This window comes from Hippichthys cyanospilos, chromosome 1 (genome assembly GCF_059441005.1).
Source record: "Hippichthys cyanospilos isolate Australia breed blue-spotted pipefish chromosome 1, RoL_Hcya_1.0, whole genome shotgun sequence".
Lineage (NCBI taxonomy): Eukaryota > Metazoa > Chordata > Actinopteri > Syngnathiformes > Syngnathidae > Hippichthys > Hippichthys cyanospilos.
The window spans coordinates 26,379,637-26,401,286 of NC_142369.1; the positions used below are offsets into that span (position 1 = coordinate 26,379,637).

General features: G+C 40.8%; 1 protein-coding gene across 5 annotated transcripts; it reads right to left on the reverse strand.

Moving 5' to 3' along the window:
- Positions 1–873: 873 nt before the first annotated feature.
- Positions 874–17,116, reverse strand: LOC148429908 (AP2-associated protein kinase 1-like). Of its 5 annotated transcripts, none has more exons than XM_088415097.1 (20): positions 16,323–17,116; positions 13,962–14,080; positions 13,634–13,742; positions 13,248–13,390; positions 13,031–13,152; positions 12,864–12,945; positions 12,646–12,778; positions 12,203–12,306; positions 11,856–11,935; positions 11,623–11,786; positions 11,290–11,483; positions 10,885–10,974; positions 10,329–10,513; positions 9,913–10,106; positions 9,776–9,838; positions 8,144–8,236; positions 7,971–8,027; positions 6,493–6,660; positions 5,713–5,802; positions 874–2,969 (listed from the first exon to the last, which is right to left on the reverse strand). In XM_088415097.1, exons 1-20 carry the CDS (start codon positions 16,480–16,482, stop codon positions 2,221–2,223), a joined length of 3,099 nt encoding a protein of 1,032 aa, XP_088271223.1. In that variant the 5' UTR covers positions 16,483–17,116; the 3' UTR covers positions 874–2,220. The 5 variants fall into 5 exon arrangements, with proteins under 5 accessions (XP_088271223.1, XP_088271230.1, XP_088271239.1 ...); XM_088415104.1 differs by having other exon boundaries at positions 13,031–13,148; positions 13,244–13,390; XM_088415113.1 differs by lacking the exon at positions 10,885–10,974.
- Positions 17,117–21,650: the final 4,534 nt, after the last annotated feature.

Here is a 21,650-nt window from a genome sequence, read left to right on the forward strand (position 1 = left end):
ACTACTGCCACCTAGTGAACACGTGACAAAACAAACTAACGATACGTACTCCACAGCGGTGTTCATCAATTCATTTTGTTATGCTATCTTGAAAAAAAAAATACACATAAAAAATAAAACGAATTAATTAAACGTAAAAAAAACTAAACTAAATTACATACTGACACTAGTGGTAGTTTCAAGAGTCTCAACAGTTCAAAACTATTACCAAACCATAACCAAAACCATTGGTGACGATTAAAATTATTTTTTAATAGGCAGTGGCCAAATAATCACGCTTTGGCACCCCGAAACGTACCTAATCAGATTACACTAGTTATATTCCCTGAGCTTCTCAGAAGTCAAAACAAGCACTGACCTGCTTTAAAAATCTTGTAATTTTATTTTTTAAAATATTGAGTAAATTTATTACCAACATAGTTTTCTCTTTATTTAAAGGAACAGTGTGTAAGATTTAGGCCGTTTTTCATTACATGAGGGGTGGCACTCCCCCGGAGACTGCCATGTCTGGACAACGGTAAATGCAGAATCTCCGGGTGTCCGAAATGAAAAACTGTCAATCTTACAGTGTCGCTCTGATAGCATGTGAGATGCCTGCACAGCTTACAGTCATCATGGGTTATTACTTTTATTACAAATTTCAGCTTCTTTGCTATACTAGCGTATAATTCAATACGGCATTCACACACGTTTGCAGGACCCGCACAAATGAAACAACACAACTTTTTACATTTAAAATGGAACCAATCATTTCAGTGAAGGCCCAGTACAGTTCTGACTTGCTGTCATGTGGTGTGTCATGTCTCTCGTTAACTCAGCACCCCCCCCCTCCTCCAAAAAACAAAACAAAACAACAATCACATGACAAAAGTGTGAGTTACATTCATTTAATATTTTTCAAGGCGGCAAAGGCAGGCTGTGATGTATTTCAAGCACTTTTCATCCATAGTCAGCTGTTGAAACCTGCGCTTCCAAGCACACACAAAAATCCTCTTTACAGGTGCATGACATTCAAACAAAACTTTTTAGGTCTCAAGAGGTTACCATTATCATTTCAATTTAAGTTCAATCGATTTGGACGTTGTCGCATAAAAGTGCCATAACGGTAACCAAAGTGCTTTTGGACTTGACAGAGCACAGTAACACAACAATTCTGAAGTGAATGTCTTTAATGTGTCACATATCTTTGCTACTAACCGTTGGCCAACCCCTGACCAATAAGTGCTCTTGACAGTATTTCAAAAAGAGAAACATTCATTGCAGGAGTTCTTTGTAAATTGTACAGTGCATACTTGACCATTACAGAGGCGTACAGTACTTACTATTGTGCATAATGCAGATTGCAGAGAAGACTACTTGGTGTTGAAGTGCAATGAAACACACTCACAGCCATATTTGAAAGAAAATATGAAAAAAAAAATAAAACATTGCTTAATGTTGACAAATGTATTGAATAATGTCCACTGTCCAAGAGTCAATTACTAACAAGTAAACAAAAAGGTCTTTATGCCACATGGAGTGGGGGCACATGAACAGTATGTCACACTCAGCAAAGATAGGTCAGGGACTTAACTGGAAAGCAACTTAACAGGCAACTATGACCCCTTTGAATCCAAACAGGCAGACACGCGAGTCTAATGAGGTAGGCAAGTGAACAAAGCTATCTTTTTGAAGGTGGACTGAACAGCAAAGGTAGTCCAAGAATGCCAGTGAGAACTATTTGAGATGATGAATGCAATACCTCTGCCGACATAAATGGCAATCATAAGACACTTGTGTCATTCAAAGGTTGAGCTGTGATTGGAAGAGAAGACAAAGGTATGCAAACATGCAGCGTAATAGACATTTTGGTTTTTCATGGAGCAGCAGTTCCATACGGTGAGCTTAAATGCCTATTGTGCGAAGTACTTACGGTTATTGTGCCAATGTCAACGACTGAACTTCGATTCCCCAAGAATTTGAGACCACGTGTCAGTGCTATTAAGGTCTGCTCAGGTTTAGGCACAAAAACACTTAGGTGGGTTCAGAAAAAACATCCCTCGCATGCCAGATTTCTCTGCTGATTTTGGTTAATGTGGAGAAACACATAGAAACCTTGTCCCCTAAAACAAGTCTTTGTGTCATTACCCCAAAAACATTGACGCCGTTTTTCAAAGGCAAAAGACTTGCAAAATGCTTCAGCTCGACGAGGCTTGCAGTCCAGCTGCAGCGCTTGTGTCATCAGGGCTTTTCCTGTGGGGCTTTGAGGTGAAATGGTGCACAGACAAAGGGGTCAACAGTGTGTACAGCTGTTTGATTGCTCACATTAAAAGGGCCCTCTTGCTGAGGGGTCACCATTCCCTCAAAATGGCGGGAATATTTGGCCAGCGCTTGCGGACGGAAGGGATGAGACGCAATCTGTCCCAGCGCACCTTGCTCGGGGACCGCGGCTGCCCCGTGAAAGTGCGGAGGTGGTGCAGCTTCCTTTCTTTTTGCGAAGGGAGCTTGGGAAAAGACGTCTAGCTTCTGCTGGACTCCCAACGGCCCGCTGGGAAATGGCGCGTTGGTAAACACGTCGCCTGCTTCTTGCTGCGTAAGCCGGAAAGGAGCTTTTGAGAAGACATCTGTACCAGCTGGCTCGGGCCCAAGCTGGGAATGTTTCTGGGCAACAGTGGCAGGTGCAGGTGGATGGAAGATCACGGCAGATGATGCCACACAGGAAGTTGGGGTTAAGCGGACACTTGGTTGGATTCCTTGCTCTTCCTCCTCCTCGGAATCAAGCAGTAGCGGCCTGGAGCCGCTGCAGTCGTGGGCTTCAATAAGACATCCTGCGGCACCCCCAAAATTCCGCTGCTCTCGGCAGGTTTCTTTTTCCTGGTCGTCGTCGCTGGAGTGAATGCATCCGTCGTTTGCTGCGGAACCTACAGCGCTTTCGCCACGGCGCTCTTCTTGGCCCTGTATTGAGTAGTCGTTCCTCTCCGGCTGCACATCTGTATGGGAAGGGCAGAAACGGAGAAACGAGTCAATCTTTAATTCATTTATATTGACGAACTTCGGGCCGCACGAACATAAGGCACTAAGTGAAGAAGCGTCGAGACACGACAATACGCAAAGCCTACAACATTCATCACCACGACATGGGGCGGCCTTGTTTCCATTACTTGCTCTCCTCGTTTCAAAGGGGTGTGAGCAAGGGAGTCATTGGAAATAAGGAGCAGGGCCTTGGTAGCGGAGGGCAGTGCAGTAAGACAAGACGAGCACAGAGGAACGCACGGGTCAGTCTTACCTCAGACGCGTCGACGGCGGCCGTTAACAGGCTGCCCTCGCCAAGGAGGTTAAAAGTGAAACACTACCTGATACGTTATTAATCTTCGCCGCGGCTAAAACCACACGATTGTACAAGTGGTGTTCACTTCCGTCGTCTTGCGATCGTGAGGAATAACATTTGACTCAGAGTGCCAAACACAGTTCTGTCTCGTGTCTGATCACACAATAATTATGTTCACGTTGATCCACTGAGATGTCTCAAAAGTGACACCAAAAATAAAAGACAGGAAAAAAGGTTGACAGCATTTATATACAAGTAAGACTCCAGTCTAGATGTCCTTTTACAATATACATATTTCACATTTATAGTCGGTCTTAAGCACTAATGAGTCATGACATGTGATACATTGACTTATTACACTGTCAGAAATTTGTTTTACAGACAAATGCAAACATGTGATAAATAATGCACGCATTATTATTTTGTATTTGAACAAGAATTATGCTGTATATTTATCGAGTGTCTTCCCAGATTGAGATTCAAGCCATGACCTCGCGGCCTACGGAAAGGGAGACAAATTGGGATGGTGGATTCCTATGATAACACGGCTCTAAGTCAGCATCCAATAGGAGCGCGCCTCATCACGTGAACGTATTATTCACTGGGGGGGGAGTGGTATCTTGAGTGTCTTTTAAAACAAATGCACATCATCATGACATCAGCTCCCTATTATTCTAACACTTTGGCTTTGATTTTCAAATTTTAACTAAAAGAGAAGATATTGAATGTTTAAACTAATACCACTTTAAAGTTCACGATTTGTAATTTGACGTTTGCAGCAGTAACAGGGGCACATTAACTACAGTGTAACATCATCTTTCCTTTTAACAAATCTCAGATAAGCACTTGGGAACTGAAGACACTATTTGTTGAATCTTTCTAAGAGGAATTCTTACCAATTTTTTCTAGTACAACATCAGTTGCTCAACTATCAGGGGTCTAGTAATGTGCTACACATTTCCAATGGGAGACGGATTTGGACTGCTGTCAAGCAAGTCTAGTAGTCACACTTTTGCTCCAAAGTCATATGTACATAATGTGCCTTGGCATTGGAATATCCCTGAAAAAGGCTCCCCTTTGATGGCAGGATTATGTTTCCCCGAGACACGAATTTATGTGTACTTGGGTTGTGTTTGTAAAAAAAGAAAAGTTTGAAGATTAAAAACCTTGCCTTTGGAGTATATGAATGTAGGTTGTCAAGGATTTGCAAATCATTGTATTTTTATTTCAAGTGTCAACGTCATTGGAATTTATACTGCATCGCCTTATGTATGTTTACCAACCAGTATATGGAAAAACCCCTTCACAACAGGCCAAAGTCATCCGAAAAAGCTGCCAGGACAGATATTTTGCCATTATTGGCGTGAGGACAAAACCTCAGTGGGGTTCCGGTGAGGGTGCTACCTGTAAGCCTACGGTACGAGATTGGAGGGTAAGCGCATAAAACCATAATTATCACTCTTTTGGTGAAGAGCGGGTTCAAATAAATCTTCAACTCCCAAACTACACACACATACAAGGGGAAAGCAAAGCAGGTGTCATAGAGCAGGTTATCATGAAATGAAAGTAGACCACCATGGCTGCATGTTAAATGAGCGATTATGGGGGAAAAGCATGAGGGAGGCCATGGTGTAGCCGTGTTAGTGGCAGAAGATATGCTTAAAACATTGATGGGAATGTTAGCAGAGCTTCATGAAAACAGCCTAACGGGATTAAGGTGAACAAGTCTATGCAGAGTCTTCTCTTTCACGTCATAAGATGCTACATTTTCCTCCACATCACTCATCCCTCCTCCCTCTATCCCAACGCGAGGGATGCACGCTGCCCATTTGACCTCTCCCACCCCCTCTAGAGGTCGATGAGCTGATCCACAAGTAGAAGGGAGCAGGCCAAGTTGGGAAGGCTGGACTCTGAACTTCCACTGTTGTTGCGCGAGTGACCACCTGAAACATGTCAGAAAAAGAAAAAGAGAGACGAGACAAAGAAATGTAGATGGAGATCCGAGGGAGATGGTGAGCCAAAGGATAGGTGAAACAAATTTGTATGAAGACAAGAAATAAGAGGGGTGGGTGGATGAGGATGGTCAGAGCAGAGGGGTGCATGAATAGGAGCAGGAAAAGAGAAATAAGCAGAGAGTGAGCTGGGATAATCTTAACATGGCTGCATCAACACAGGAGAGAGTAAGTGAGGTCAAATCTAACATGGGGGGACTTTCATGACGATGACGTCAGAAGACAAACCCCTGCAGGGTTGAGTATCACACGTTCCAATTTGAGTGCTAGACTGGCATGACTTCTTACATCACAAGTCACAGAGGAAGGGAGCCATGTTTGGGGTGAAGGGCTCAAAAGCTGCCCCGCTGACAGCAGAAGCAATTACTCGTCTTAAGATTCTGTTCTTCTTACCTTGATTTGAGGTTTTGGAGACGAGCACGGGAATAGGGTCAAACTCGTCATTATTCCCTTTCTCTCCTTGTGACATGAGGAAAGAAGACTCTGGAGCGGAGGAGGACGGCGTGAAGGAAAGGCAGATGTGAGGGGAAAGCAGTTAATTCAGCCATAGCACGAGGCAACAAATAAAGGAGGGGCAGGGAAATTAGGACGGCATACAAATGTGGCATTGCAGAGTGGCTTTGGGTTCTTTCGCGAGTGAGTGAGGTAAGACTGTGTCATTAATCTGTGCAGCATTTGATCTATTGAGCTCTTTTGTTATTTAGATCTAGTTGGCAATGACAAAAAAGTGACTTTGTTGCTGATTTTGTCTTTCGCATCAAATGAACATTCGAATAAAAACAACTCTTTCATTCTTAAAATACTGTTAAAACTGTTTATTTCCAGCTTTGTGTAATATGTACAAATTGTGAAAGCATCTCTTTCATATCCTACATACTGTAATGCACCAAGCCAATTAGAAATATGCTTCAAACTCGTTTTTCCTTGTTCTACATGTCTAATAGATCGTGGGTATTGGTCTTGACTGATTGTGGTAGCAACCATGTTAACAAACCTCTACAAATGCTTGTTATGAAACCTGTTTTTAAGTTAAAGAGCAAACAAAATAAGTCACTTTTGCATTTTCTGATTGCCGAATAAAAATGGAAAGAACAGACGGTGTATACCGATCGCCTTTGTGTCTTCATGCATCATCTTTAGTTAGCGAGCTCATGCAAAATTAGAAGGGCTTACCAGCAGCAGTCTGAGCAGGCTGCGGCTCCACCAGGCAGGATGCCGAGCAGGAGCCAAGAGGAGCAGAGGAGAGGTAGCAGGAAGTAGCAGAAACATTCTGGTTTCCATGAGGAGGAGTATGACATAGAAGATCGCAACCCAGTAGAGTGTCCTTCCCAGTTAAAGAGTCTAAAGCACAGCAAGAAGGCAAACTCTCAATGAATGACAAGAGAGCAAAGTAAAAGAATGGAGTGAAAGCCTGAGCAGCGGAATGAATTAGATGGGAAACATGGAAATCTCGCATACTTTCATCATTGTTTCAATCTTAATGAAAATATATCTGATTAACTCTTTGAGCAGTTTTCAGCAATGCGATCCTTTCCTTCAGCAACAGATTATTGGGGCCTTTTCAACACTGTTCACATAACCTTTCGCCATTTTTAACATACAATTGTTTTTCTCCTTCTAATACCTGTGTAACAGTTAATGTTAGAACAAGAGCTGACGTGGAAAAACTGTGGGTATGGTCTAAATGGAATGACTTATAAATATCAGCCTTGACCGTTAGCAAATATGACCTAAAATACTTTTTGTAATGGCAACAATTTGATCCCGAACGGACTGATTCCATTTCCCACTATATGAGTACAGTACAGCAAATTCTAAGGACAGCAAGTAAGATTCGATCAAACAGGGACCCTAATAAGAACAAAGTGAAATACAGTGGGCCCCCGGTTCACGAACCCCGTTTTACGTATTTTTTGTCTTACGACGTGGACCGCAGCATTTTTTTGTCCTGGTCGGTGTGTTGTGAAGACTTTGCAAACTTTATCTGTTAGACATGGCTTTTAAAATTGCAAGTGGCGGTAAAGGAAGAAGTAAGAGGATGATGATAATAGAAACGAAGCAGGAGATGATAAAAAAAAAATACGAAAGAGGCGCACACATAGTTAACCTTGCTAGTGAGTATGGCCGTAACCGCTCGGCAATCTTCTAAGGGCAAGACTTTCCTTGCTAGGGGACGGACCTCGGTCAACAACAAAATGGAGAGGCTTCTTCTATTATGGATTAAAGAGAAGGAAATCGCCGGTGATATGTTCTCATTTAAGAAAAGTTCTCGTTTAAGAAAAAATCAAAATAAATTCTGCGAGTTGGTCTCTGCTCCCCTCCGCCTCCACCCACCGCCAGCTCAAGTCACGTCGCCCCAAAGGTAAATGTCATTTTTCCTTTGTATATTTATGTTATTTACTTTAACTGTACAGTAGATTATGAACTAATTTTTAATATGTGTATAAAGTCGTGATGTTTTTACCTAAGGTTTTGCACGCTTTGCACGCATTCACTCATTAACATAGGTTTGGATTGCCCGTCATACGGCCAATTCCAGTTACGAGCCTAGCCGCTGAACGGATTAAGTTCGTAACACGGGGGCCCACTGTGTAATCATATTCTATGCAGCTGAGTGCTGACACTCTGATACCGAGACCTACAACGCTAACCTGGCATGCTGGCGGAGGTGAGCTCTGACCGGTGCGTGTGCCGCTGAGCTTGAGGGGCTTCCAACCCAGGAACAAGCAAGAGAAGAGTGATGGGAAGGCAACAAAAATGCATGACATACTTGTAGTAGGGCAGTAAAGCAGGGAAGAAAAACAAGAAAAGATGACACCAGTACCAGCATTTGTGCTTAGGGGTTCAGCCAGGGTTAAGAGGTCAGGGTGCAGAAGAGAGCTTTCGTGAGACTTCTGTCCATGATCAATCAAGTTGTCTGATGGAGAGAGATGATTGAGAAGAAAAACAGAAACATAGCAGGAGAGAGAAAAAGGCAGCAAACCAGTACAGTATAAACACAACAGAAAATATAGGTGTTCAGGCAACATTAGGTGTTCAAGAAGTGTCCAATCTGACCAGAAACTAAGATGTAGTATTTTATTATAATACTGTACATGCCTTGTGTATTCATAAAAGGCTTCATTATCCCGGTCTAATGTATTAGTTACATACAGTAGTTCTGGTGAATACAGCAACACACTCCCAAGTTAGCCCAAGACTTTTGCCATTAGTATGAGGCCATCTAGGCACAGGCAAAGACAACCTTGAACGTTCATCAGTAAGCGTTTAGCTGAACAAACAACACTCGGCAGAAGGTGACAACTCATTACAGTCACCTGGAAAGACAACACCACAGTCGCAACTCCTAAAAGAAATCACTTGATCCCATGCATAAAGCAAAACTCTCACAGCACTCATAGCCAACCATACTTACTGGAAACTACAGAGAGAAAAATTGGGGGGCTTACAGGTGGAATGTGATGGCTCAGAAAATGGCACAGCAGATGTGGCCCTTTACCCCCTTCTCTATAAGATAGAGCATGGTAGAAAAGCTAATGCTAATTGCAGACAGTGCAAATACGGCAACAAACATTGGCCCAAACAATAGGCACACACAATGTGATTTCCTACGAGAGCTCTGTGTCACTGTAAATAAAAAGCAGAATTTTTATTGAGTGTCAAGGCTTAAATTTAACAATACACACATTTGGTTATTAAAGTTTAGGTTGGCCGTGGTACATCAACACATGCTATCAGAGTGAACTATAATTGTATCTTAGCCGATGTAACTAATGTTTAATGAATACATAATGTGCATATTATATTTCATCAATTAAATCCCTAATACCGCAGATTCAGTTCCAACAGCCCACACGCCACTTAGACACAGCTTAGGAACCCCCCCCAATGATTATGCCATTGTTTTAACATAAGCCCAACATATTCTACAAAAAAAGAATTAAAGAAGACACAAATACAAACTTATTCTTAGACACAGCTTCAGAACCCCCCCCCCCCCCACACACACACACACACACACGCACACACACACTGATTATGCAATTGCTTCAACATAACAACATATTCAAAAAAAAAAAAAAAAAAAGAAGTCAAAAAGCACTACATAAGAGAGCATAGAACCAATACAGCTAAAGGAAAAGAGCAACATAAAACACTGAATGACTGTCTGGGCACATTGATTTGTGAACACAGTCCTCCATCAGTAGGGAAATCCAATAAACAAAGAAGTGTTTGTGACAGCAAAAGCACAGATCTGCAAATGAGATGCGAACTAACCGTCGGCCAGACTCTATTCATATCAAGTGACAAGGAGTCACTATGCAGCTGCTAATTTATGTCAACAAAAGGTAGGCTTCTGAAATGAGCAGTTGCAATTTTGATGTTGGCAAATGTGCTTAACATACACAAAATTATTCTGCACGGTGGGTTTTACAAGAGTAAAACAAACTCTTACCTGCAAATGAATTGAGCCTGTGAATTAAACCGTCACCCCTGGACTTCTCCTCCGTAGCAGCAGCTGTGCTCAAACGAAGAAAAACATGTTTTCGGATTTAAAACCTCTCACAGACTACATGACAATGATGCGCTTACTTTCGGTTAGCTTTCCAAAGTCTTTGTTAAGCAGCTCCTCAGCTGTTAGCTTTGAGAAGTTATCGTCGCCAAAGGGATTCCAACTGGGCTGAGTGTTGGTTGTAATACAGGCAGATTGGGCGTCAGCATCAGCTGGGTGATATACAGTCTGCTGTGAAGAACATGGGGAGCCAGAAGGAGTCGTGCTGGCTGATCTACAAATCAATTAGAAAGTTTGTATTACTGGGGTCTAAACTTATTTGTGCATGCAAACAAAGTGTGTGAACAGAGTAAATCTTCAGAAGATTATGTTGAATGTAAAAAAAAATAAATGCTTTTAATCCATTGCCGTTGTGTCATCTGAAAAGATTTTCTATCACAGAGTCATGAAATGACAGTTGTTTCTAAAATCACTGATGGAAGCTCATTCTGCTTACTTGGATTTGTTGAGGCTGGCCTCAGCTGCGGCCGCCTGCAGTAGCTGGGTGGACTTGCTGACGGGTACTCCAAAGATGGCACTGTGGGTGACATCGCTTAGGATGCGTCTATGACCACTCTTGGCCGCCATCTTGGGTGATGATGGTGGTGTTAGGGAACTGACTTTGTGCCCCCTTACAGTTGTCTGTGGTTGGGAGACAATAAAGTATACTGTATAAGCAAGAGAAACATCTACACAATATTTGACAAACAAGCATCAACTAACAATTAACATATAGTACTAAAAAAATCAGGGAAGAGTGATTGAAGAAAAAGGAAAAGATTATTTAGAAAATCATGTCTAGAGCCTCCTGCCAATGAAAGCCAAAGATCAGACACCCTTAAAAAAAGAAATGAGGTGGTTCACATTAAGGCATGATGGACTTCAGGCTTGCCCAATTTAGAGGTCAAACGGAACAAGAAAGCACACAGATTTTCGATAGAGCGCAAAAAAGGACAGAGTTGTGATTACAGTGCCATGTTCAATAAAACGCGGCGCCATTAGTACGAAGTTACCACATCTGGGTAAGCAGCTGGCCCAATGACGGAACACTCTGGAATGGGGTTCAGATGTAGAACTGGGCTTTGGTGGACCTCGTGTTGCTGCTGGTGGTGCATTGTGAGAACAGGAAAAATCAGCCTTAGCTTTACACGGCAGCAGAGTGGGTGTCACAGTGTTGGCCTTGGTGGCCAAAACTCTGTGCCGGATGACTCCACATAAGGAACCTAACCAAAATTTGGTCATATATGTCCTGATTGTATTTGTATTCAAAGAATACTTTCGATATTTCTGCCTGCAAACGACGATATCATATGGCATTGTCAGAGGCAGACTGAATTTCCCACGAAACTAAGATTGTGATGACGATATTAACACTGGAGACTGCAATTCTTTTCTTGTTTTCTTGCTGGGATGCCTACCTCCTGGTTATTCTGTGGGTGTAAGAAAGCGGAAAGCTGCTGCTGTTTCATGAGGAGCTGCTGCTGTTGTGTTGTGACCAGAGGCTGCATGTTGGTGGTCTGTATTGGTCGCGTTGAAGCCTGTGCAGCAGGAGGAGCCTGTTGAGCAGAGTGGAGGGACCCTGGAACTGAAGGTGGAACGTTGATACCAACACCTAGAGCAAAGAAACAGAACACATCATTTTTAAAAATCAACCACGCATCAGTGTAATTAGTCCGAAAACTAAAGTTGACTTATCCCAAAATAAAAACAAGCACGAGTTTTAACTGTGCTCGATGTCAGCGAGGTGCTACCTAAGGCCTGTGGTGCTCCAGCAGCAACATTGGGCTTTTTGCGTGGGGTCAGAGATGATTGTATGGGAAGAATGCCCGATATAGGCTGTGGTTGGCTCTGGCCAGCCTTAGGTCTTTGTCGAGGTGCTATTGAGGTCTCAGTGGTAGGAATGGGATCAGTTATCCTAAACAGAGGGAAGGAATTGTGAATTCAATTTTACAGAAAACATCAAAAACCTTGGCAAGTCTCTCACCTGGCTTTGGTTTGACTTTTTTTTACCACTGCTTCACTCGCTTTGATAGGCTCAGGAAGCTTTGCAGGAATGGATGAATTCTAAATTGATGAAAAGAAAATATGAAATTTGTGTTTAATCAGTGCACTCTACTCAAACCAGGAAAAAAAAAAAAACACACGCACAGACAATATGCCACAGATAGACCATGTCAAACTAGAGAACACAAGATTTTTATTTTTTATTTTTTAGGTACCCAATACAATGGTCCGCAGTTATTTGTCTGGAAACTACTGAAGAATGTGCTGACACAAAGGAAGGTGTGATCCAATTAAAAATGTAATTTATTTCTGTCACTCTGAACTCACATGTACATTTGGAACAGGACACTCTCGTTGATTCAGTTTGAATGCAAAGTAAGCTACTTGATAGATGTCTGGCCTCTTGTCGGGGTCGGGTTCCAATATATATCCTGAAAAATTCACATGCGGCAGAGGAACTTCAGCTTTCAGCAACATAAATATCCCCCTTCACACTTGTAGAGAAACTGCACACGCACATTTTTAAGGAATGGGATTTTCAGTTTGACCTGAACATGTATGTATCGTTTGGATACACCATGGATTTCTAGGCCATTTCAGTTGATTACATTTCTATTGCGCAAAATAAGAAGATTGTCATACGAAACTTAAACTAAGCACATGTTGGATCATATGCAAACTACAGCGAAACCTAATTTAAATGTCGTGGACCTACAACTCGATAAGGTATACACACTGTGAAATGAAGTCAAAAACTAAATGCTACTTACTAATGAGACAGTGCATATCGTGGGAGTAGCGTGAATTGTCTGGAATTGTGAAACTGCCATCACAGATAGCAACTTGGCTCTCCCCAAAAGGAAGTGTGAAGTAGCATAGTTTATAGAGAAGACATCCCAAAGCCTGCACGCACAATTACAAAAACACAAGTGCATTTTCTCAGTTTACACTTATGCGCTAATATAATCACATGATCTGAATATCTCACCCATATATCTGCCTTTGTTGTGATAATTTTACCACCATAGAGGTTGACCATCTCTGGAGCGCGGTATGATAAGGTAGTGTACCTAGTGAAGAGCCAAACGCATCATTTTCTACATGCATTCAACAAATCATAAAAAGAATAAAAGGCAAAGGGCATAGAAATCCTACTTTTTGATTTCCTCCTCAACAACAGGTACACCCTCTGTCTGTGGGTTTTGGAAGCGGTTTGTAGCACTTCCAAAGTCACAAAGCACATAATGTCCCTGGTCATGCAGCAGAATATTTTCTACCTACACAGGGGGAGAGGAAAAAAAAAAAAAAAACTAACCCCTTTGATATTACCAAAAAAGGACAAATAAATTAACTTTTCAAACTTGTAACTTGCCTTGAGGTCTCTATGAATGATTGGAGTATTGCACTGGTGCAGACAAGCAACAGCTTCACACGTATCACAAAAGATCTGCAACACCTCCGCCTCTGTGAAGCCAGTCTGTAAACGCTGGTTCATTAAGTTCACCACCTGTCCGCCTACAAAATAAATATAGCATATGCTAAAAGATTAATCAATGCCAAGTTATTTTTTCATTAAAGGAAACTGTTATGGTTTATTTTAGTTCAGGCTCAAACCTAGAACGACCATTTCATTGTGTAAATTGGCCACTAATATGGTAAATGATCTTTTATTGGGCGTTGGTAAATATGCATGACAGTGGTACAAATGTGAAATTGTTGGATATAGAGACAAAAAGAGATAATGGAAGACAATGCTACCTCGACAGAAGTCCATTAAGATAAGGACCTCCCACACATCACCAGCGCCAACTGCAGCTATGCTAGAATCCAGGAAGCCAACTATGTTTTTGTGGCCCACAAGGTCCCGCTATATCAATAAACACAGAAAGGAAACAGTGAAAAAAATCAACCACCATTATGAAAGTGAAGACACTGAGAAAAATGGATGCACATTTGAAGCTCTTATCTGTTTAATAAATAAATAAATAAAATAAAAAAGTAGCTGAGAACATAGCTTTAAAGTACTATGACTTGGTGTAGGCCCAATAAACACTGTTGAATTACTGTTCACTTATTTTTAACTCACCATAATCTGTATCTCCATCTTGCAGATTTGTAGATCATGCTCGTTGTTAACATACATCCGCTTTAGAGCACATCGCTGACCCTGATTTGTTCGCACCAAAAAAACTATGGCAAAACCTCCTGCAACCAGATGGAGCAATATAGAGATCAAGTACTGCTCACCACAAAAGCATTGATGACAAACCATTTGGACCAAGTTACAAAACATTGAAATATTCTTCATTGTAGGTATCTATAATGCTTAGACTGTCAACAATGGCTCAAATCTATCAAGAGTACTTTTGTGGACTAGTTCAGCCAATTAAAGAAATCTGTCACATAAAATAGGGAGTCAGCAAAGATCCAAATTCAACACATAGATTGAAACGAGCAAATTTGAGCACTGATGTTTTAGACTGAGCTATGTCACTAGATTCACTTAGTCAGCATCGGTTATCTTGACTTCATAATCATAGTCATCAGGGCTGTTTGCAGTGATGTGCACATGGTCTTTGTGGTGACACAATTTTCAGAGGGTATGATAACCAAGCGTATCAATGGCTTTTCAAATTCTGTGCCGAAATTACCGTAATATTGAACAAATACTGTATGCAGTGTGAGAGTTGTTAGAACTGTTTAGCTTTTTCTATTATATTTGTCTTAAAAAGGGGCAAATTATCGCCGGTAATCTAACATATCATTCTGCATTAGGCCGTAGATTCACATCTTGCGTGTGTGTTCCCTGAGAGTTCAGACATTTTAAGACTTGCTGTCTAATCTGAGATGGCTGTAAGAAATTAGAAGGATTAGCAAGCTTCTTGAGCACCATTTCGCTGTACTCTGTTAAGAGACAGTGCCAAAAGAATAACTAAGTACGGCTACAAATAGCCACTGCCCAATGACGTGACCAACTGTCAAGATTATTCTGCACTGGCTTATGCATACGCCCACAACGAATTGCTCACAAAACTAAAAGCACCCTTTGGGCATATGAAAAGTGCAATATTTGGTCCCGCTTGTCATCGCCGTAATGGACGCCGCTTTGGAAATTTCCATATCTTTACAATTACTTTACCGCAAGGTTACACAGACATGATGAAACAAGATACAAGCAGCATTTTCTTGTCAACTGAAGACAGATGAGCCTGGGGCCTCCAGTATTTTCTTTACAGAGTTCGAGCTGAGTGGATGATTTAGCTTCACATATGAGGGGGTAAATCATTAGAGCCTTGTGTTAAGCACATCATCACTAAACATTTGAAGAAACAGTGTGTCTAAAAATGCAAATTGTCAAAAAAATACTACAGTACTTCAAACTGTAAAGCAAGTCTCTGCATGTACGCAAGTTGTTTAAACAGATAAAGGCAACACACTGAAATTGTGTAAACACGTCTTTCAACAGCTGTGACCATCACAGAAAATGTGGCTGTTTTAAAAACGGACTAATATATATATATATATATATATATATATATATATATATATATATATATATATATATATATATATATATATATATAAACAAACTATTGTTTACCATCCTCCACTTTCTGTCATTTCCAACAAACTGGGTTCTAGTAAGTCAGCATCAGTGCAGTTTTAATGACATTACTTTGGTTTATCTTTGTATTGCTGTTTGTGGTCAGATGACCACACCATTCATAAAATGGCCAGGCAGCTGGAGTCCTGCCAGAACACTGATAAATTAATCAGTCTTTTTAAATCTATTATTCAGTAACAAGCTCTCTTGGCTAACACAACAAAGGCTGACTCTCATTGGGATAATGGAAAACACCAATTCTGTTTAACTGTAGTAAACCAGAAAATAATCTTTAGAAATAAATGTCATAATCAACACTAATAGTTAACAGTATTGCTGTAACTATTTGGACAACCGAGCAGCAAAACTCCATGCATGACTATGCAAGCATGAAAACGTCAATGTTTATGCTTACAATTAGCAATGACTCAGCAGGCCTTTGACTTTATAAATACCTTTGTACCAAGTTACTCCCAGCCTTGAGGTAAAATGTGCAGAAAGGATATTCAGTGTAGCATTAACTTTTACAATGAATCTTGTATAGGGGACAGTGATATTAAGAGGAAAGAAAACGGGTATACTTTTTTGGAGGAAATATTAAAAATCCATATGTACTAAAATTATCCCATGATTAGACACACAAAACCAGTTCTATGAAGCCTGAAAGATGTGAGAGTGAAATACCAAAAATCAAACAAACAAACAAACACCACCCCTCGCCCCAATTAAACATTTGTAAATAAATCCTGGTTCCCATCAGTTTGGCAACTAAGTCAAATGCATCGGGGTGCTGCTACGGGATTTCATTTCATAAACGCAAAAGAGAAAAGCACATCCATTTACCTTCAGCCACGATCTCTTCGATGGTCACTTGGTGTCGTCCAATGGTAAAGACCCGGCCGATGAAGCTGCCTCCGCTGCTGGAACCTGCACCGACTCCCCCGGATCCTGGACCAGGCCCCGAGCTTACCATCTCCCGGCGTGAGTCAAAAAATTTCTTCATTCTCGCCAGGTGTTATCCAAAGGGATGTGCAGAATCCCGATATTCGAGCGGGCCGGAGAAAGCCTGTCGTTAGTTATGAGAGGTCGAGGGGAGCTGGTGGCTACTGAGTCAGCTGGCTTTGAATGACAGCGGCTAGCTGAGGGCTAGCCGAAGAACTGGACTTCAAAGTATCCGAAAAGACAAGGCAACGTTTCCAGGCTAACGAATGGTTCGAATGGAGCGCAGGATTAGACCTTGATTCGAGAAGCGTTTTGCTCACGAAGTAAAATGCTGCTCAAGTCTGAACTCCCAAAAAGCGAAAACTGGATTTCTGTGTTGCCAGTCTATTAGCCCCCGGGAACAGTGGTTAGCGCACCTATGCGGCTAAGCTAACCAGCTAGGTGCGTTGACAGCTGCTTAGACTGGCAGCCAGGTAGCTCCGTACTACCCAAAGCGGCTTATCACACATGCCGGTAATACGCCTCTAATCTAAGATATCACATCACGCGAAAAGAATCAACTTCTCTCCTTTCGGTGTCGCCAGAAAATATCGTTTCTTGAGCTGTCAGTGATGTTATTAGTCCGGCGAGCTTTATTAAATAACTTAGGGAAAACGCTAACGTAGCAACAAACAAGAGCCTGCTGAAAGAATCGGCGTCATTTCTCTCTTATCATTGGTCAATGTCAGCAGTGCTTCCCGACCCTTTTGTCTCAAGCCCCGCCTCTAACCGGAACTAAAGTCAGACAATCCCTTTCAAAATACAGCCATGGAGGTTTAGATTTGTTCATGTGTACAATTGATGCGCGCGCATGTGTTTTCGCATCCAATTGGGAAAATTATATACTTACACGATCGTATATTTGTTTGCCTGTCATGTGGGAAATGATAACCACCCACAATTCACAATGCTCAACGTTCATATTGTCTAAATGTGTAAATGATAATGAACATTAATATAATTTTCATATGTCCGCCCATCAATCCATTTTCTAGAGCCGCTTATCCTCACAAGGGTCGCAGGCCTTCCTGTGTGGAGTTTGCATGATTTCCCCGAGCCTGCGTGGGTTCCTCACGGTCCTCCCACACTCCAAAAATATGTATGGCAGGTGTAATTGGACACTCTAAATTGTCTTTAGATGTGATTGGCTTCGTGAATTGTTGTTTGTCTCTGTGTGCCCAGTTCAGGCAACTTGTTCAGGGCACCTACAGCCCGATGCCAGCTGGGATAGGCACCTGAACCGGGTGGATTTGAACTTGGTTTAACTGTGAGGCGGACGCGCTATTCACTGCGCCACCGAGCCGCCCTCCCCTCGTGATACTGTAAAATTGATCAAATTAAAGAGCCTCATTACAAGTTGGATTTTACCATTTATGTTTGCAGACTTCCCTTTTTTTTGTAAATGTTGAAAATAATGTCAGTTAAATTGCTGTAAGTCCTGCAAATGAAATTTTAACATAAAAAGTGTTTTCTTTTTTTTCTTCTTTGTTTTATATTTTAACCAGCAAATAATTGGGAGTGAGAATTTAATGTCACATTAAATTTATCCAGTTGCTATACGTGACTCGAACTTATCCCCTCTAGAGGTCACTGTTTACCCACTAAAACCAACTTCAAAGTTCTATACGTTATCGTTTAGAGTAAGATTTTGTTGATGTTTTTGACATGCCGGATGTGTCTCAAACCGTCCCCATTCATTTAACAATTCACTTACTGGTTCTGTTGTATTCAAACGTTTAGTTAATAAACGATTATAACATAACGACTGCAAGATTGAAAAAGTAAGATTCTTCTCTAGAGCCTCTTCTAATTTCACTGTGTTGTGAGGTTTGAAACACCATTATTTATTTAGAACATTTCTGGTCAAGCAAATACCTACACTGTGATGCACACGCTGAATTTTAAACTTGTAATGACAATTATGCATAAATAATGATGCCATTAAGATGTAATACTGTTAGTGCTAGAATGATTAATGATAATACAGTACTTTTATATATATAAACAGATCTACAATGTACTGTCTCTCTGTTGAAACATTAACAAAAGGTAAACACACTGTTCTCATTTTGTGTGGTCCCTCCGGAGTAAAATTATCTAATTAATTTTAAATATACAACAGATGTTAGAAATCAACCTGGGTCAAGAAAGTCTCGACTATGAATATCCTAGACTGACAGGTTCTATGACCATAGTGGGATCACGGTTCGGTTATCAGCAAAGTTCAACCCAAAGTGGATTGTTACTTTGATATTACACAATATTTGTGAGTCTGTGTGGTATTCTACCCACATAACTTAAACACCCCCAGCCATTTCTCAAACTCATCCTATGGGAAAATGCATTAATCTTTTTTTCCTGTGTGCTCACACAAACATAAAATTGTCAAGTTTTGACTTCAAACACGCCATTTGATTTGCAGTCTTCTTTGTTTGTAAACAATTCTTTCAATCATTCATGTTTTTCTAAACTGAACTGACAATTAGCAAGGCAATTTATGACGGAACTTGTCTTTTGTTATTAATTTGTCTCTTTCAATGAGACAAAATGCAGATTAATGCCCCCCCACCAACACGCATGATATTGTTTGTCACATTTATTACTCATTTAATGCATGCCTTATATGGTAAAGTATTGCATCCTCTCCACACACCTTCCCCAAGGAAATACTTTACGGCGCCGCTTAGGGTTTCCTTTTGAGATATACAATAAAAGCCGTTCTGGTTAGATGTGGGCCCGTCCTGTGAATGTGCTAGCTAGCTAGCTAAGCATACAGACAGAGAGAAATACTTCATCCCATGAGGGTCATAACATGAAAAAAAAAAGTGTATACATTGTGTACTAATTGTACATATGAAAATTGACAACCTAATAAAAGGGCCCACTGTGCCACATAGCTATTATCACTCTTTTCTCATGAAGAATTGAAGTAAGAGGATATTTGCAAAATGTTCATGGCTTGTGTGTCTCAAGTCAAAAATTGCCAACGTGCTGTAATGATGAATCAATTCTTTTGCTCTGTACTGTATGGTACCATGTTTTGTGTGAATTTTGCAATTGACTCTGCAAGTAACCTTCCATCGGCTCCTTTCTGTACATAAAACATTCTTAACATAATTCGAGTCCTGCTTTTTGTTTCTTACAGGAATTAAACCTGTTGTATTTTATTTTTCAGTAGTTGTTAAAACAGTCTCAACGTTTCGAGGGCTGCTTTTAGCCAAGATGACAAATCAATTTAAGTGAGTGGAGTAAAGAGCTGTCTCAGTGATGGGTCTGGCTGTTAGTTTGATATCTAAAATCTTTGAAAGCCTTTTGGACTTTCTGGTCCTTTATTCCCTGCAATTGACCTGATGCTCCACCCCCCCTCATTGAAAACAACAGTGCACAAAATTGAGAGCAGATTTCCCTTTTGGATCTGAAGTTTGGCCATGATGCGTGCAAGCTTCTTGTTATGCTTCATCGCTTGCCAGTTGCCAACAAAAGTTAATTTTGTCTTCATTTCACTCTTGATGTCCTTTCTCAATATACCACATAATCTGAAGTTCTTAGTGTTAAGGTGATGAAAAATAGTAAAAGCAATAAAAGCTAAGCCTGTCTTCATGAAACTTTGTGGAGAGGTGAAGACCTGGGCCAAGTAAGAATTTTTGGCACATCTAGATTTAGACAATGATAACTTCGACTGAACGGACCCTGAGACCTGCGATCTGCTTGTCACCTTCAGTGTATTTTTGTGTGCCTGCTTGATCACCAGCTACATTCAGGTGACATGTATATACATGTGAGGATGTTCCAACATTCAAAGATGTGCTATTATAGGCTGCTGCCCCATTTGCGTCAGAGGATGCGCAGGCACCTTGTCGCTTCGACCTCTCATTGTTAACAAGCCAACCATGAATTAAATGTTTTTGGAGAGCGAGAAGGAAACTGAAAGTAAAAAAACGAAACGAATGGCCTCCAAATTCTTCCACAATAAACTCATAAAAGTATAGATCGCATATTTTATTCTGGCATTCTGCCGGGTGAGTAAAGAGTTTTCCCCAAGCATTTCTCACAAAGTAAAATCTACAACATCTTGCCAAAATAATTTGTTTTGGACATCACTACTATAACTACAAACATCACATTTCTGACTGTATATGGTTATATGAGGAGATGTTTTCAAAAATGAATTCATTTAGATTATTTTCAGAAACAGGTATTTACCCAGACCTGCTATTTTTTTCCAGTTCAATTTTATCCTGGTAAAACACTTCACTGGCTCAGCCTGAACAAGGTCAACAAAAGATAAGAGTCTTAACACATTTAAATGGCTTGGAAAGACTTTATTTTTCATTTTTAAAAATAATTGATCTGCATTTGGAAATAAGCTGTCCATATGTATAAGATATGGTGTATGAAGAAATGCTAAGACTTAAAAGGTGATCCCACCATTATCCTTTTCTAAGTGGAAAAAGACAAACAGCGATGATATTTTTTTTTATTAAGCAGATAAATGTCACATGCACAACACAAGTGTACATTTTCACGTTTACTTTTGAAGGAGTTTTTCATGTGGTATTTTCAAATGTACAGTTCAGACATTTCCGACATCAGATACAAACTACCTTCACTTTTCATAGTTCCAACCTAAATTATGATTATGGTGATAGTTAGAGAAACTATCGTTATTCTCAATAATGCCAAAGATGCTGATCATAACTTATACATTTTTTACATACACATATGGAGTACCAAGAGTACCTACCCTTTTTGGAGTCCTTGGAGAGCGTCCTGGTGAGTTTTCTCTCTGGGGGATTCCCTCGTTATGCTGGGGGACTTCAATACTCACGTGGGCCATGACAGGGAGACCAGGAGGAGGAACAACCCCCCCCCCCCCCCCCCCCCCCCCAGTCAGCGAGGATAAAGCACCAGCACTCTACAACTCTGAACAGGATCAGGAGTATTGGAAATGTATGGATGAATCAGGATTTATTAAATATTTTTACTTTTGAATTAAACAAAATAAATTTTGCAGACTGCAGGGGGGAGTTGGTTTGAAACAAGCATAGTGACAACTTGCAAACTCTGCACAGAATTGTCTCAACTGAAATTCAAACCAGACTTTTGACACCATCACCTGTGGAGGAAACATATTGAACAAGTGTAACGCAGTCCTGGTCACACAATTATAATAAGAATCTTCACAGTTCG